The sequence below is a fragment of the Trachypithecus francoisi genome, unplaced genomic scaffold (assembly GCF_009764315.1).
Source record: "Trachypithecus francoisi isolate TF-2019V2 unplaced genomic scaffold, Tfra_2.0 Lachesis_group2, whole genome shotgun sequence".
NCBI lineage: Eukaryota > Metazoa > Chordata > Mammalia > Primates > Cercopithecidae > Trachypithecus > Trachypithecus francoisi.
In genome coordinates this window covers 55,851,562-55,865,219 of record NW_022681465.1, presented here as the reverse complement: position 1 = coordinate 55,865,219, position 13,658 = coordinate 55,851,562, and the positions used below count along the sequence as shown (strand labels likewise).

The window sequence follows — 13,658 nt, the reverse complement described above, 5'->3', positions numbered from 1 at the left end:
CTGAGTCAAAGTATATTCTTTGCTCTAACCTAATTCTTTTAAGAATGACAGAATAAAATAAGTAAAATATATATTAGGAGGGAGAGGGAGGAGGCAATCAAGTTCTTGATTAATCCTTATTTTAACTATGAGTTCAAGGGCAATTATATAATCTTGTTAAAGCCGCAGGCTAAAAACTTGACATTGAATCGTAATTTCTGTTGTGTATCTAATTACTATGAAAGCCTAGTTCCACAGGTTTTGTCATTTATAAAGGGAATTGCAACCCCCACCATGACCAACAAAATAGTTTCAGAGATTGGGAGAGATTAAGCTAGTCAGCGTACACCAAGTTTGTCCAGCCCACGAACCGCAGGCCTCAGAGTGGCCCAGGATGGCTTTGAATGCCACCCAACACAAATTAATAAACTTTCTTAAAAGATTATGCACAGATCTTTTTTTTTTTTTAAGCTCATCAGCTATCGTTAATGTTAGTGTATTTTATGTGTGACCCAAGACAATTCTTCCAATGTGACCAAGAGAAGCCAAAATATTGGACCACCCCTGAGTAAACACTGGAATTAATTAACTTCTTCCCTTTTGGATTTTAATTACATAATAATAAGCTCATTTTTTAATACTTAACCCATTCCTGTATTGTTTGAAACATGAAAATCCTTTTCCCCGTTCCCAAAGGTACATTAGCAGTCTGAATGTCATTCCAAGCTTTTCTGCAGTCATTCAAACATATCACTCTTTTTCTAGTATTTTATCAGGAAAATCTTCACACGTACAGAAAGAAGTTTACAGTAAACCATCCACCTACATCTACCATTAACATTTTACTCTACTAGTTTCATCACATCTTCATTCATCCATCAATCGGTCTTGTTCATTTTTGCATTCATAATAAACTGCAGACATTAGTGTATTTCCACCTAAATACTTCATCATTCATACCATTGATGATTCAGTCTTGGCCGGGTGCTGTGGCTCACACCTGTAATCCCAGCACTTTGGGAGGCCGAGGCGAGCGGATCAGCAGGTCAGGAGATCGAGACCATCCTGGCTAACGGGTGAAATCCCGTCTCTACTAAAAATACAAAAAATTAGCTGGACATGGTGGTGGGCGCCTGTAGTCCCAGCTACTCGGGAGGCTGAGGCAGGAGAATGGCGTGAACCTAGGAGGCGAAGCTTGCAGTGAGCCGAGATCGCGCCACTGAACTCCAGCCTGGACAACAGAGCGAGACTCTGTCTAATAAATAAGTAAAATGATTCTGTCTTTTACAGTTTTTTTTCTTCTGAGGTAACTATTACATGAGACACAAGTCTTAAATGTACATTTGCTAAGTTTTGGTAAATGTATACACCTGTGTAACCCCAGCCCTATCAAAGATACAGAATAGTACCTATCACCCCAGAAAGTTCTCTCCTGCCCTGTCCAAGTGAATCTTTATCCCACCCCTCCAGAAATAACTCCTATTCTGATGTTTTTCCACCAGAGATACCACAAGATATCACCTGGTTCTGTTTCATGATTCATTGTGAGCCATAGATGTACAAATGTAGGCTGAATTATTGGTCATAGGCCATACTGATGTTAAGTGCTTCTTGTTGAAAGGATTCATATTTATGATGATTTTAATTCTATAGTCACTGCTTCTTAGTCAGATTATTTGATTGGTATGGATGGATTTTACAAAAATTATGTGTAATTCTTTTTTTAACTTCAGGGAACCTCCACAAGGAGCTCATTTTCTTGCCAGAAGTCTGGATGATGCCTTAAAACTTACTGAACAACCAGAATTAGCAAATAAAGTAGACATGATTTGGATAGTTGGTGGCAGTTCTGTTTATAAGGTAAGTGTAGTTATTGGTAAATAAAAAGAAATGTTCTATTCTACTTTCTTTCGGCTTCCCTGCCATTTAAAGGAAGTGGAAGAAAACATATAACTCATTGTCTGAACCTTTAAAAAATTAAGCCATGAGTATAGGAAGCAGCACATTATCTGTACTGTAAATTATTTGTTGTCAGTTCAAATTATTTGTTGTTTGATACTATACAAACTAAATAGAAATGCAAAAATAAATATTTTAGTCTGTATCAGCCTACCTTTTATAGGCTATTTATTATTATTTATAGCCTATTTATTATTTATTCATTTATTTTTGAGACAGGTTCTTGCTTTGTCTCCCAGGCTAGAGTACAGTGGCACTGTCTCACTGTAGCCTCGAGCTCCCAGGCCCAAGCAATCCTCCCACCTTTCCTCCCAAGTAGCTGGGACTTTAGGCACACCCCATCATGCCTGGCTAATTTTTGTATTTTTTGTAGAGTCAGGGTTTTGCCATGTTGCCCAGGTTGGTCTTGAACTCCTGGGTTCAAGCAGTTGATCTCCCAAAGTGCTGGGATTACAGGCGTGAGCACCCAGCCTATTTATCTTTTTAATTGGCAAATAATTGCATATATATATTATGTACAACATGTTGTTTTGAAATGTGTATATATTGTAGAATGGCTAGATGGAGCTAATTAACATATGTATTACCCACTTATTTTATGTGATAAGAACACTTAAAGTCTACTCTCTTAGCAATTTTCAAGAATACATTTATTAACTATAAAATAATAGATGTTGTACAATAGATCTCTTTAACTTACTCCTCCTGTGTAACTGAAATCTTGTATCTTGTGACCAACATCTCTCCAGTACCAGTCTACTTTCAAATCAAAGAATAATTGATGTTTCCAATTTAAAATGCATTCTAAATCTTTTCCGAGAATTGTAGTTGCATTGCACTGGTTTCTACTACCTGAATGTACCCTAGATATACTTGAGTTACCCCTTTGTCTTTCAGGATGAATATATCTCTTACTGAGAAAGGGTTGGGGCTCTCAGTTGATATACACTAACTAGATGTATATGAATTTATTACAAGCAGAAAACTTCCTCAACCACTTTTTTTGGGGTTTTTGTTGTTGTTGTTGTTGTTGTTTGAGATGGGGTCTCACTCTGTTGAGACTCTGTCGCCCAGGCTGCAGTGCAGTGGCATGATCTCGGCTCACTGCAAGCTCCGCCTCCCGGGTTCACACCATTCTCCTGCCTCAAGCTTCCCGAGTATCTGGGACTACAGGCACATGCCACCATGCCCAGCTAATTTTTTTGTATTTTTAGTAGAGACGGGGTTTTACCGTGGTAGCCAGGATGGTCTTGACCTCCTGACCTGCTGATCCGCCCACCTCGGCCTCCCAAAGGGCTGAGATTACAGGTGTGAGCCACCACGCCTGGCCAAATACCCCTTTTTTAATACCAAATGACTTCCAGCTTTAAAATTTTTGAGGATAATAGAATTCTTTGCCTTTTAAAACACTAATGAAAAATTAACGTTTATGAGGAGGAAGAAAAATCAGTTTCTGTCATTTTGGGTGGTCTTGTGGTAAGATATATACACTGAAATTATTTTAGAAAGAAGAGGTAGGTGGGGGCCTGTAATCCCAGCACTTTGGGAGGCCAAGGGGGGTGGATTGCTTGAGGTCAGGAGTTCAAAACCAGCTTGGCCAACATGGTGAAACTCCATCTCTCCTAAAAATACAAAAATTAGTTGGGTGTGGTGGTGGGCCCCTGTAGTCCCAGCTACTTGGAAGACTGAGGTGGGAAAATCACCTGAACACAGGAGGCAGAGGTTGCAGTGAGCTGAGATCGCGCCACTGCACTCCAGCCTGGGTAACAGAGTGAGACTCTGTCTCAAAAAAAAAAAAACTCTCAGTTTCTTGGGCTCCTGTTTCTAGAACCTCTTATTTTCTCAATTTGTGATAGAAGAAAATGGACATTTTTTTCCTTGATATTTTCATCCAAGTATGAATTTCTTCTAAGAAAACAAGTTATTTCTTTATTTTGTTCAGTGCCTACCACACTTTGAATGATTCATTACCATAGTCACTAGAAAATGTATTCTTTAAGCAATATAAGTACGTAAATGCATTTATATAATATAAGTCTATATATAGATAAATAGGAAGTAGAATCTTCAAATGATATTTTTACATTATCCACCTACCACACATCACAACAGCTTGTAGGTATCATTCAGGCTTATCTTCTGTGAACCAAATCGGACCTCTCAGCCTATTTTTGTAAAGAAAGTTTCATTGGAACACAGCTCCGCCCATTTGTTCAGTACTGTCTGTGGCCTACAAAGGTAGGAAACCCTATGGCCCTCAGAGCCTAAAATATTTACCATCTCTCCCTTTACAGAAGGTTTGCTTATATAATCACCCTTTTTTTTTTTTTTTTTTTTTGAGACTGAGTTTTGCCCTTTTTGCCCAGGTTGGAGTGCAATGGCACGATCTCAGCTCACCACAACTTCCGCCTCCCGGGTTCAAGCGATTCTTCTGCCTCGGCCTCCCAGGTAGCTGGGATTACAGACATGCACCAGCATGCCCGGGTAATTTTGTATTTTTAGTAGAGACGGGGTTTCTCCATGTTGGTCAGGCTGGTCTCGAACTCCTGACTTCGGGTGATCCACCTGCCTTAGCCTCACAAAGTGCTGGGATTACAGGCATGAGCCACTGCGCCCAGCTTATAATCAACTTTAATACAGAACTTCACCACCACAGTCAATCTAATAATCCAGACGGCTCCTAAGTGACTAAGGGGCAGGTAACATAGACAGCATGTGCAGGACAAACTGATAATTCACGTCCTACGCAGGACAGAGCAGAACGGCACAAGATTTCTTCACACTACTTAGAACAGCATGTCATTTAAATCTTATGCATTATTTCTGGAATTTTCCAGTTAATATTTTCAGATCACAGTTGGCCACAGATAACAAACTGGAAAGTGAAACTGCAAATAAAGGGGGACTCTGCATTCCACTTTTTAAATTTTTGGTACAGTAAGAATTGGTAGAGCATCTATTTGGTTGTAGCAAAGATAATAAATGATTTAATATAAAATGATGTTTTGAAAATAAAAAGTAAAATTTGTTCTGTACCCTTATTTGGAATTTTAAAAATAAACACTTGGATTTGTTATGTCTGTGTGTGTTTGTGTGTGTGTGTGTTTTCTATAAGCTATTTAAGATCAAGAATTACTGCTTTCTTAGAATTGCAATTAAGACATACTTTTATGAATAAGAATTTTAAGACGCTCATTCCAGGGCAACTTTTTCTATAGAAATTATCAACCATATTTTAGGGAGTAGTTAGAAAAGTCATGTACAATATTAAGCCAAATGTTAATACAATTGTTAGCAAGAAGAAGCAGAATAAATTACCTACCTACTAGCATTGTAATTATCTTCTGAGAATTGGAAGCATTACTAAATTTTATGTATATGTACTAAGTATGCTCTTGGGGGTTTCCATAGTCAAGGTCTCATCAAATTGTACTATCTTATTCATACATGTTTATGTAAATTTTTCTATGGAGAGCAACTAGATAATTTGGGGCTCTTAACTCTAAACAGCCAGAGGGAAAACAATAAAAGAGAATGCTTAAATTAAAAAGTTCTTGTAAGCAAACTGGAGGTCAGACTATATTTAAACTCAGTCTGTCGTAATTATTGATAATGGTTAGTGTCATTCTCAATATAACTAAGGCATACTTTGCAGCACCCCAGATGAAATAATAGGATATTTTAATAATATGCTTTGGCAGTACCAAGCATATTTTCAATACTTAGTATAAACTAACTAAACATTAATCTTAGAGTTTCTATGTCTTTTGACACACGTTAAGAAAATTGATGTTGTTTTATTTCAAAGGAAGCCATGAATCACCCAGGCCATCTTAAACTATTTGTGACAAGGATCATGCAAGATTTTGAAAGTGACACCTTTCTTCCAGAAATTGATTTGGAGAAATATAAACTTCTACCAGAGTAAGTATAATGTTATTAAAAAAAAAAAAAAAGGCCAGGCACAGTGACTCACACCTGTAATTCCAGCACTTTGGGAGGTCGAGGGGGGCAGATCACCTGAGGTCAGGAGTTGAAGAGCAGCCTGACCAACATGGCGAAACCCCATCTCTACTAAAAATTCAAAAAATTAGCTGGGTGTGGTGGCACATGCCTGTAATCCCAGCTACTTGGGAGGCTCAGGCAGGAGAACTGCTTGTTCCTGGGAGGCAGAGGTTGTAGTGAGCCAAGATCACACTATTGCACTCCAGCCTGGGTGACAGAGCAAGACTTTGTCTCAAAAAAGAAAAAAAAAAATTAAGTCTTTTAAACCCTGAGCATGTGATGTCTTTCCCCTTGTTTAGATCCTATTTCGTTCAGCAATGTTTTATACCTTTCAGTGTTAAATTCATTCTTATGTATTATATTCCTTTTGATGCTGTTGTAAATGGTGTTTTCTTTAGTTTCAGACTGTTCATTGCTATTTACAGAAATGCAAGTAATTTTTGTTTATTGATCTTGTATCTTGCAACCTTGCTGAACTCATTTAGTAATTCTGATTCTTAGTAGATTCCTTAGGGTTTTCTCTACCGTATGATGTCTTCTGCAAATGTAGGTTTACTTCTTCCTTTTTAATCTGGATTTTTTTTTACTTTTTTCTTTGCCTAATTGCCATGGCTAGACCTGCCAATACAGTGTTGACTAGAAGATAGCAAGAGCAGACTTACTTGTCTTGTTCCTAATCTTAGAGGGGAAGCCTTTCTCTCTCATCAAGTGTGATTTAAGCTGTGAGTGCCTTTATCACATTGAGGAAGATCCCTTCTGTTTCTAGTTTATTTAGTATTTTTTATCATGAGAGTATTATAGATGTTGTGGCATACTTTTTCTGAGTCTATTAAGATGATCATGTGGTTTTTGTCTTTTATACTAATACTTTAATGTACTATTAATATGGTATATCACATTGATTTTCATGTTAAACTAATGTTTCTGGGATAAATTCTACTTGGTAATGGTATCTAATCCTTTTTATATGTTACTAGGCTTAGGTTGCTAGTATTTTGTTGAAGATTTTTGCATTTATATTCAGAAGGGGTGATTTATAGTTTGTTTGTTTTTCTTTTTGAGACGGAGTCTCGCTCTGCCACCCAGGCTGGAGTGCAGCAGCACAATCTCAGCTCACTGCAAGCTCTGCCTCCCAGGTTCACGCCTCCTGAGTAGCTGGGACTACAGGTGCCCACCACCACACCCGGCTAATTTGTTGTATTTTTAGTAGAGACGGGGTTTCACCACGTTAGCCAGGATGGCCTCGATCTCCTGACCTCATGATCCGCCCACGTCTGCCTGCCAAAGTGCTGGGATTACAGTTTTTGTTTTTGTTTTTTTTTTTAATGCCTTCCCCTGGTTTTGTTATCAGGATAAAAGTGACCTCATAGAGTGAATTAGGAGATGCTCTCTTCCCTTCTGTGATTTTGAAAGAGTTTGTGACGGATTGGTAGTACTTCTTAAATGTCTTAGAAAATTTTAATAGTGAATAGATTGAGATAGGAATAAGGAAATTGCTCCAAAGTGGAGATTCTAAACAAGGCTATGGGAGAAAGCAAAAAACTCTTCCATTGCAACATTTGATGGTCATTTGTACTTTCAGGCATCTACTAACATGACATCATAACAGCCTCTTTAATGGAATGGAGGGAATTCTCTAACGGGAGACCTAGAATAAGTCAGTCCTTCCTTCTCTGGAGAAAAAGGAAACCTGTGAAGATAAAGTGAATATACCGTGTCCCTGGAAAACTAACATTGCTCAATTCTGGAGCGGCTTTCTCTCCAGATCTCCTTGTGCTGGGGAACTTGGATTTGCTTTCTACTGTCCAAATATAAACTTTGGTCATTCTCCACCTCCGCTATCCCTTTCCCCACAGCTACTCACTTAGTTTAAGCCCCGTTGTCTCTATCAGTTAACCTCTTATGGTTATATAGGTTTCTGCTCAAATATAATGTCTTTCATTAACACTATTCTTCCCGATTTAAAAAATAAAACACACTAGTATAGTGAAATACAGATGAAAGAGAGAACTTGTGAGGCAAGAAGAGAATAAAATTAGAATGTAGAAGGAGCCACAAGTGATGGACGCCAGAGCAGAAGGTCATATTAATAAAGTAAGGTGGTTTTACTTTGTGTCTGCCTTCATCCCTGTAGGTCATCATTTGGGCAATCGATTTTTCAACAGCACTGTGCCAGACTGTCCTCTAGGGCTCTGCTGTCATTCATCTTACCTGGAAGAAATCTATCTCAGACTATTTCACACTAGACCCCAACCAAACCAGCAGGCCCAGATATTTTATATCGGCAGTTTTCTACTTAATGAGCCCCCAACAGGCTTTTACTTCTAGTTAATAATCTTCTGTGTGACCATGTAGTCAAAGAGAATAGAGATTAAAAGAGGCCTGTGGAGGCAGTAGTTGGCTCCAGAGCTGGGACAGATGCCCCTTGTCAATGGACACCTTGAAGCAGGTTTTGGATAGGCTGATGTTTCTTCTTCTGACCCTACAACTTCCTGTCAGGATGCTGGCATACTCGTCCACATTACTCAGCTGCCCCTTTGCTCCTGAGCCTGTGCTTCCTGTAGAGTCTTGATTTTAATTGTGTTTTGGTTTTTTGGTTTATTTTTTGTTTTTGAGATACAGTCTTGCTTTGTTGCCAAGGGTGGAGTGCAGTGGCACGATCTTGGCTCACTGCAACCTCCTCCCAGGTTCAAGCGATTCTCCTGCCTCAGCCTCCCAAGTAGCTGGGATTACAGGTGCCCACCACCATGCCTGGCTAATTTTTGTATTTTTAGTAGAGATGGGGTTTCACCATGTTGGCCAGGCTTGTCTCGAACTCCTGACCTCAGATGATCCACCCGCCTCGTCCTCAGCTTCCCAGAGTGCTAGGATTACAGGCATGAGCCACCGCCCCCGGCCCAGAAACTTCTTGATATGTCGCTTTTGTCTTTTGAACTGACAATCTTGACACTTGAGAATTTTGCACCAAAAATGTATGTAGATCTTACTTTTCATGACTCATTTCAGAGAGACTAAAATTATAATAGAAAATGGTTAATAGAAACATTGCTTCTTCCTCTGAAATATAAATTATTCTAGAAAGCATCTTTTTCCCTATAATTTTATTACTTTGTACCCCTAATTTTTTTTACCAAAATTGCATAATCTCTAATTAGTCAACAAAGGTTAATGTCTGTTATTACTCAGCAATGTATTGAATATCACGAGACTTAAACGTTTACTGTGTTGTCCCTGCCTACAATGAGTTTTAAAAATAGAGAAATGAAACAAACCAATAATACTAGTAGGCACCATTTATAGAACACTTAATGTGTTAGGCACAATGCTACATTCTTTTTTGGTTTTTTGGGGTGGGGCCGGAGTCTTGCTCTGTCATGGAAGCTGGAGTGCAGTGGCGCCATCTTGGCTCACTGCAACCTCCGCCTCCCAGATTCAAGCAATTCTCCTGCCTCAGCCTCCTGAGTAGCTGGGATTACAGGCACCCGCCACCATGCCCAGGTAATTTTTGTATTTTTGTTAGAGACAGGGTTTCACCATGTTGGCCAGGCTGGTCTTGAACTCCTGACCTCAAGTGATCCACTCACTTTGGCCTTCCAAAGTGCTGGGATTACAGGCATGAGCCACTGCACCTGGCCAACAATGCTAAATTTTTTACAAGGATGAAGACTTTGACAGCAGGCTCAGAAGCATGTCACACAGCAGAACCAGAATGAAGCACAGTCTGATTCAAGCAGGTGTTCCTGACTACCTGGAGCATCCTGGGGTGCAGCCTGCATAGTACTGAAGAAGTAACCAAAGATTGGAGTTCATTGGAGGCTGGAATGGTCAGAAGATTCCTCAGTGGAGAAGCTGGGTTTTGGATGGGAAGCTGGAGAGAACACAGGCCTAAGTGAGAGTTAGGGAACAGGAATAGCAGATCCTAATAAAGGAATTACAATCTGCCACACATTGTGGAATTAGAGCAGTGTGGTGTCCATCAATCAAACTGAAGCAGAGAACCTGTCACTGTCCAGGGCACATAATTTCAGTTATGCCCTAAACAGCTTCAGGTGCTATTTTGTCTTTTGCTTACACAAGAAATGTGATACCAAATGTAAGTCTTGCCAAAAGTTCTTAAGAAATTTCCTATTAGCTGGGCGATACAGAGGAAAGATACTAGGGAAACTGCTAACTGGTTTTTGAGAGAATGAGGAATCCAAAGGAAACAAAAGAGGAGAAATTACACTTTTTGTTTTCTAACTTTCTATATAGTTTACAGTTTTTTTCTTATCATTTGCATATGTAGTATATTTGCATGATATTTATCCAACCTGACAGTGGTTTACCATTGTGAAGAAAAAAGGAAAACTTTTTATTTGCTTTATGCATTATTGATGCATTTAAACTGAGAATGACGGAAGCTGTGTTTTTAATGGACGCATAATTTAATTATATATTTTTTTCTTTTACAGATACCCAGGTGTTCTATCCGATGTCCAAGAGGAGAAAGGCATTAAGTACAAATTTGAAGTATATGAGAAGAATGATTAATATGAAGGTGTTTTCTGGTTTAAGTTGTTCTCCCTCCCTCTAAAAAAAGTATGTATTTTTACATTAGAAAAAAAGTATTTTGTTGACTTTAGATCTATAATTATTTCTAAGCCACTTGTTTTTATTCCCCACTACTCTTGACTCTATCAGATACCATTTATGAAACATTCTTGCTATAAATAAGTGCTTCTCCAAGACCCCGACTGAGTCCCCAGCACTTGCTACAGTGAGCTGCCTTTCCACACCCATCACATGTGACACCCTTGCCAGTCCTTGACATTGTTGGGCTTTTCAAATGTTGGTAATATTTATTAAAGATGAAGATCCACATACCCTTCAACTGAGCAGTTTCACTAGTGGAAATACCAAAAGCTTCCTATGTGTATATCCAGAGGTTTGTAGATAAAAATGTTGCAGCCTTGTTTGTAACAGTGAAAAATTGAAAACAACCTGGAAGTCCAGTGATGGGAAAATGAGTGTGTTTCTGTCGTAGATTGGGGAACCCAAAGTAGATTCCAAGACTGAAATTTCAGTGAAAGCAGTTTATTTGCTAGGTCATACCAGAAACCATCGGTTGAGTTATGGAAAAACTGAACTGAGAAGGTAAGAAAACCAGTTTAAAGTCAGCAAGCAGGTTCTCACTGGTAACAAGCTCCATACTGCTGAGATACAGGGAAATGGAGGGGAGAAAACTGGAGTATTGATTCCCCTCTCTCCTTGGTTGTCAGCTCCCTGTCCTGTGGGTGGGCAGAACGTACTCCAGCTGCTCTATAGTAAGTCCCAGGTGTTTGCAGTAAGAAGCTGCTGGCATGCACGGGAACAGCGAATGCCAAACACTTCAAGCAATTCCATGTTTAAGTATATAAGCGCTTCATATATATATTATATATATATATATATATATAATACAATTGTTTTTTTAGAGCAGTGGTGCAATCTCAGCTCACTACAACCTCCACCTTCCCAAATTCAAGCAATTCTCCTGCCTCAGGCTCCCAAGTAGCTAGGACTAAGTGCACGCCACCATGCCCGGATAAATTTTTGTATTTTGTATTTTTAGTAGAGATGGGATTTCACCATGTTGGTAAGGCTGGTCTCAAACTCCTGACCTCAAGTGATTCGCCCACCTCAGCTTCCCAAAGTGCTGAGATTACGGGCATGAGCCACCACACCTGGCACATCTTCATTCTTTTTATGTAGTAAAAAGAATAAAACCACACATGGTTTATTTGAAATATTCTTTTTTTTTGAGACGGAGTCTCGCTCTGCCGCCCAGGCTGGAGTGCAGTGGCCGGATCTCAGCTCACTCCAAGCTCCGTCTCCCGGGTTCCCGCCATTCTCCTGCCTCAGCCTCCCAAGCAGCTGGGACTACAGGCGCCCGCCACGTCGCCCGGCTAGTTTTTTGTATTTTTTAGTAGAGACGGGTATTTGAAATATTCTATAATTTAAAAAAATACAGAAGCAGGAAAACCAATTCTAAGTTCAAGTGAGGGATGATGGTTGCTTGAACCAAAGGGTTGCATGTAGTAAGAAATTGTGATTTAAGATATATTTTAAAGTTGTAAGTAGCAGGATATTCCGATGGAGTTTGACTTTGGTTTTGGGCCCACTGAGTTTGAGATGCCTTTGAGAAATGAAGGAAGTGGAGAGAGAATAAAAGAAAAACTAGCTGGGCACAGTGGCTCACACCTGTAATCCTAGCACTTTGGGAGGCCAAGGCAGGTGGATCACTTGAGACCAGCTTGGGCAACATGGCAAAGCCCCATCTCTACAAAAAACACAAAAATTAGCTGGGCATTGTGGCACACACCTGTATTCCCATCTACTCAGGGAGCTGAGATGGAAGGATCAGTTGAGCCCATGAGTTCAAGGCTGCAGTGAGTCATAATTGTGCCACTGCACTCCAGCCTGGGTGACAGAAGAGACCTTGTCTTGAAAAGGAATCTGAAAACAATGGAACCATGCCTTCAGAATTCTAGAAAGTTATTTTCAATGGATAAATCTATATTCACCCAAATAATCAAGGGTGAAGGTAAAATGCATTTTTAGACAAGCAAAGACTCAGGGGTTACCTCTATGTACCCTTTTTTGGGAAGCTGTTGGAGAAAATACTCCAGCAAAGTGAAGGAGTACACAAACCAGAGAATGACATAGATCCAGCAAATAAGATGCAACACAGGCAATATTCCAGCTATGGAGCTGACTTTAAAAACAGTAAAAATATTAGTAGGTTAGCTGGGTGGAATGGCCCATGCCTGTAGTCCCAGCTAGTCAGGAGGCTCAGCAAGAGGATGGCTTGAGCCCAAGAGTTCCAGACCAGCCTGGCTACCTTAGTGAGATCCCTTCTCTTAAAAATAATAAGTTATTGCCAGATTTGGGGCATTTGGAAAGAAGTTCATTGAAGATCAAGCAAAAGTAAAAAAAATAAGGGGAAAGGGTTGGTTAGGCAATCATTAATTCTAGGGCAGAAAGAAGTACAGGATAGGAAGAGCATAATACGCTGTTTTTCTCAACAAGGAGCAATACATACACAGTCATAATGATGTGGTGACTGCTTAGCCCCTAAATATGGTAACCACTTTGGGACAATATGGGAGGAAGTAAAGATAGTGATGGTGTAAGAGCTAAATCCTCACCTGTCATATCCAGAAATCACTATATAATGTATAAAATAATCAAGAAACGACTAAGTAGTTATATGAGGAAAAAAACAGAAGACATTGCTGGAGGAGTTAAAAGTCATTGCTCTGGAGAATGAGGAGGGATGGGGCAGGGGACTGTTAGGATGCATTATAAACTGAAGAGGCTTTTTTAAATTTTATGTATTAATATATGCATTCACTTGAAAAACTAAAAAAATAACAATTTGGAAAAACCCATGAAGGTAATTAACAGAAGGAAAAACTAAGAGAATGAAAAGTGTTTGCCTCTGGAAAGAACAACTGGCAGGACTGTTGTTTTCATTGTAAGACTTATGGAGCCATTTAATTGTACTTAACCATTTTCATATATTTCTTGAATAAGAACAATTCTATCTTAATAAAGAGTTACACTTGTTCATAAGTGCTGGCCTCCTGTTGTTCTTTGTACACTCCACACAAAATTTCAAAGAAACTCTGATGGCAATATATCTCCATGGTCAGCTTAAAAATAGAGAAAGGAAAACATAGAATTAGCCAAGAATC

At 39.3% G+C, this 13,658-nt stretch overlaps 1 protein-coding gene across 1 annotated transcript; it reads left to right on the top strand.

Moving 5' to 3' along the window:
* Positions 1-1,271: 1,271 nt before the first annotated feature.
* LOC117064972 (dihydrofolate reductase-like) lies at positions 1,272-10,813 on the top strand. The gene is made up of 4 exons (XM_033179261.1): positions 1,272-1,839; positions 5,747-5,862; positions 10,395-10,521; positions 10,624-10,813. The coding sequence occupies exons 1-3, from the start codon at positions 1,669-1,671 to the stop codon at positions 10,471-10,473; spliced, it is 366 nt and encodes a 121-aa protein (XP_033035152.1). The 5' UTR covers positions 1,272-1,668; the 3' UTR covers positions 10,474-10,521; positions 10,624-10,813.
* The last annotated feature ends 2,845 nt before the right edge of the window (positions 10,814-13,658 follow it).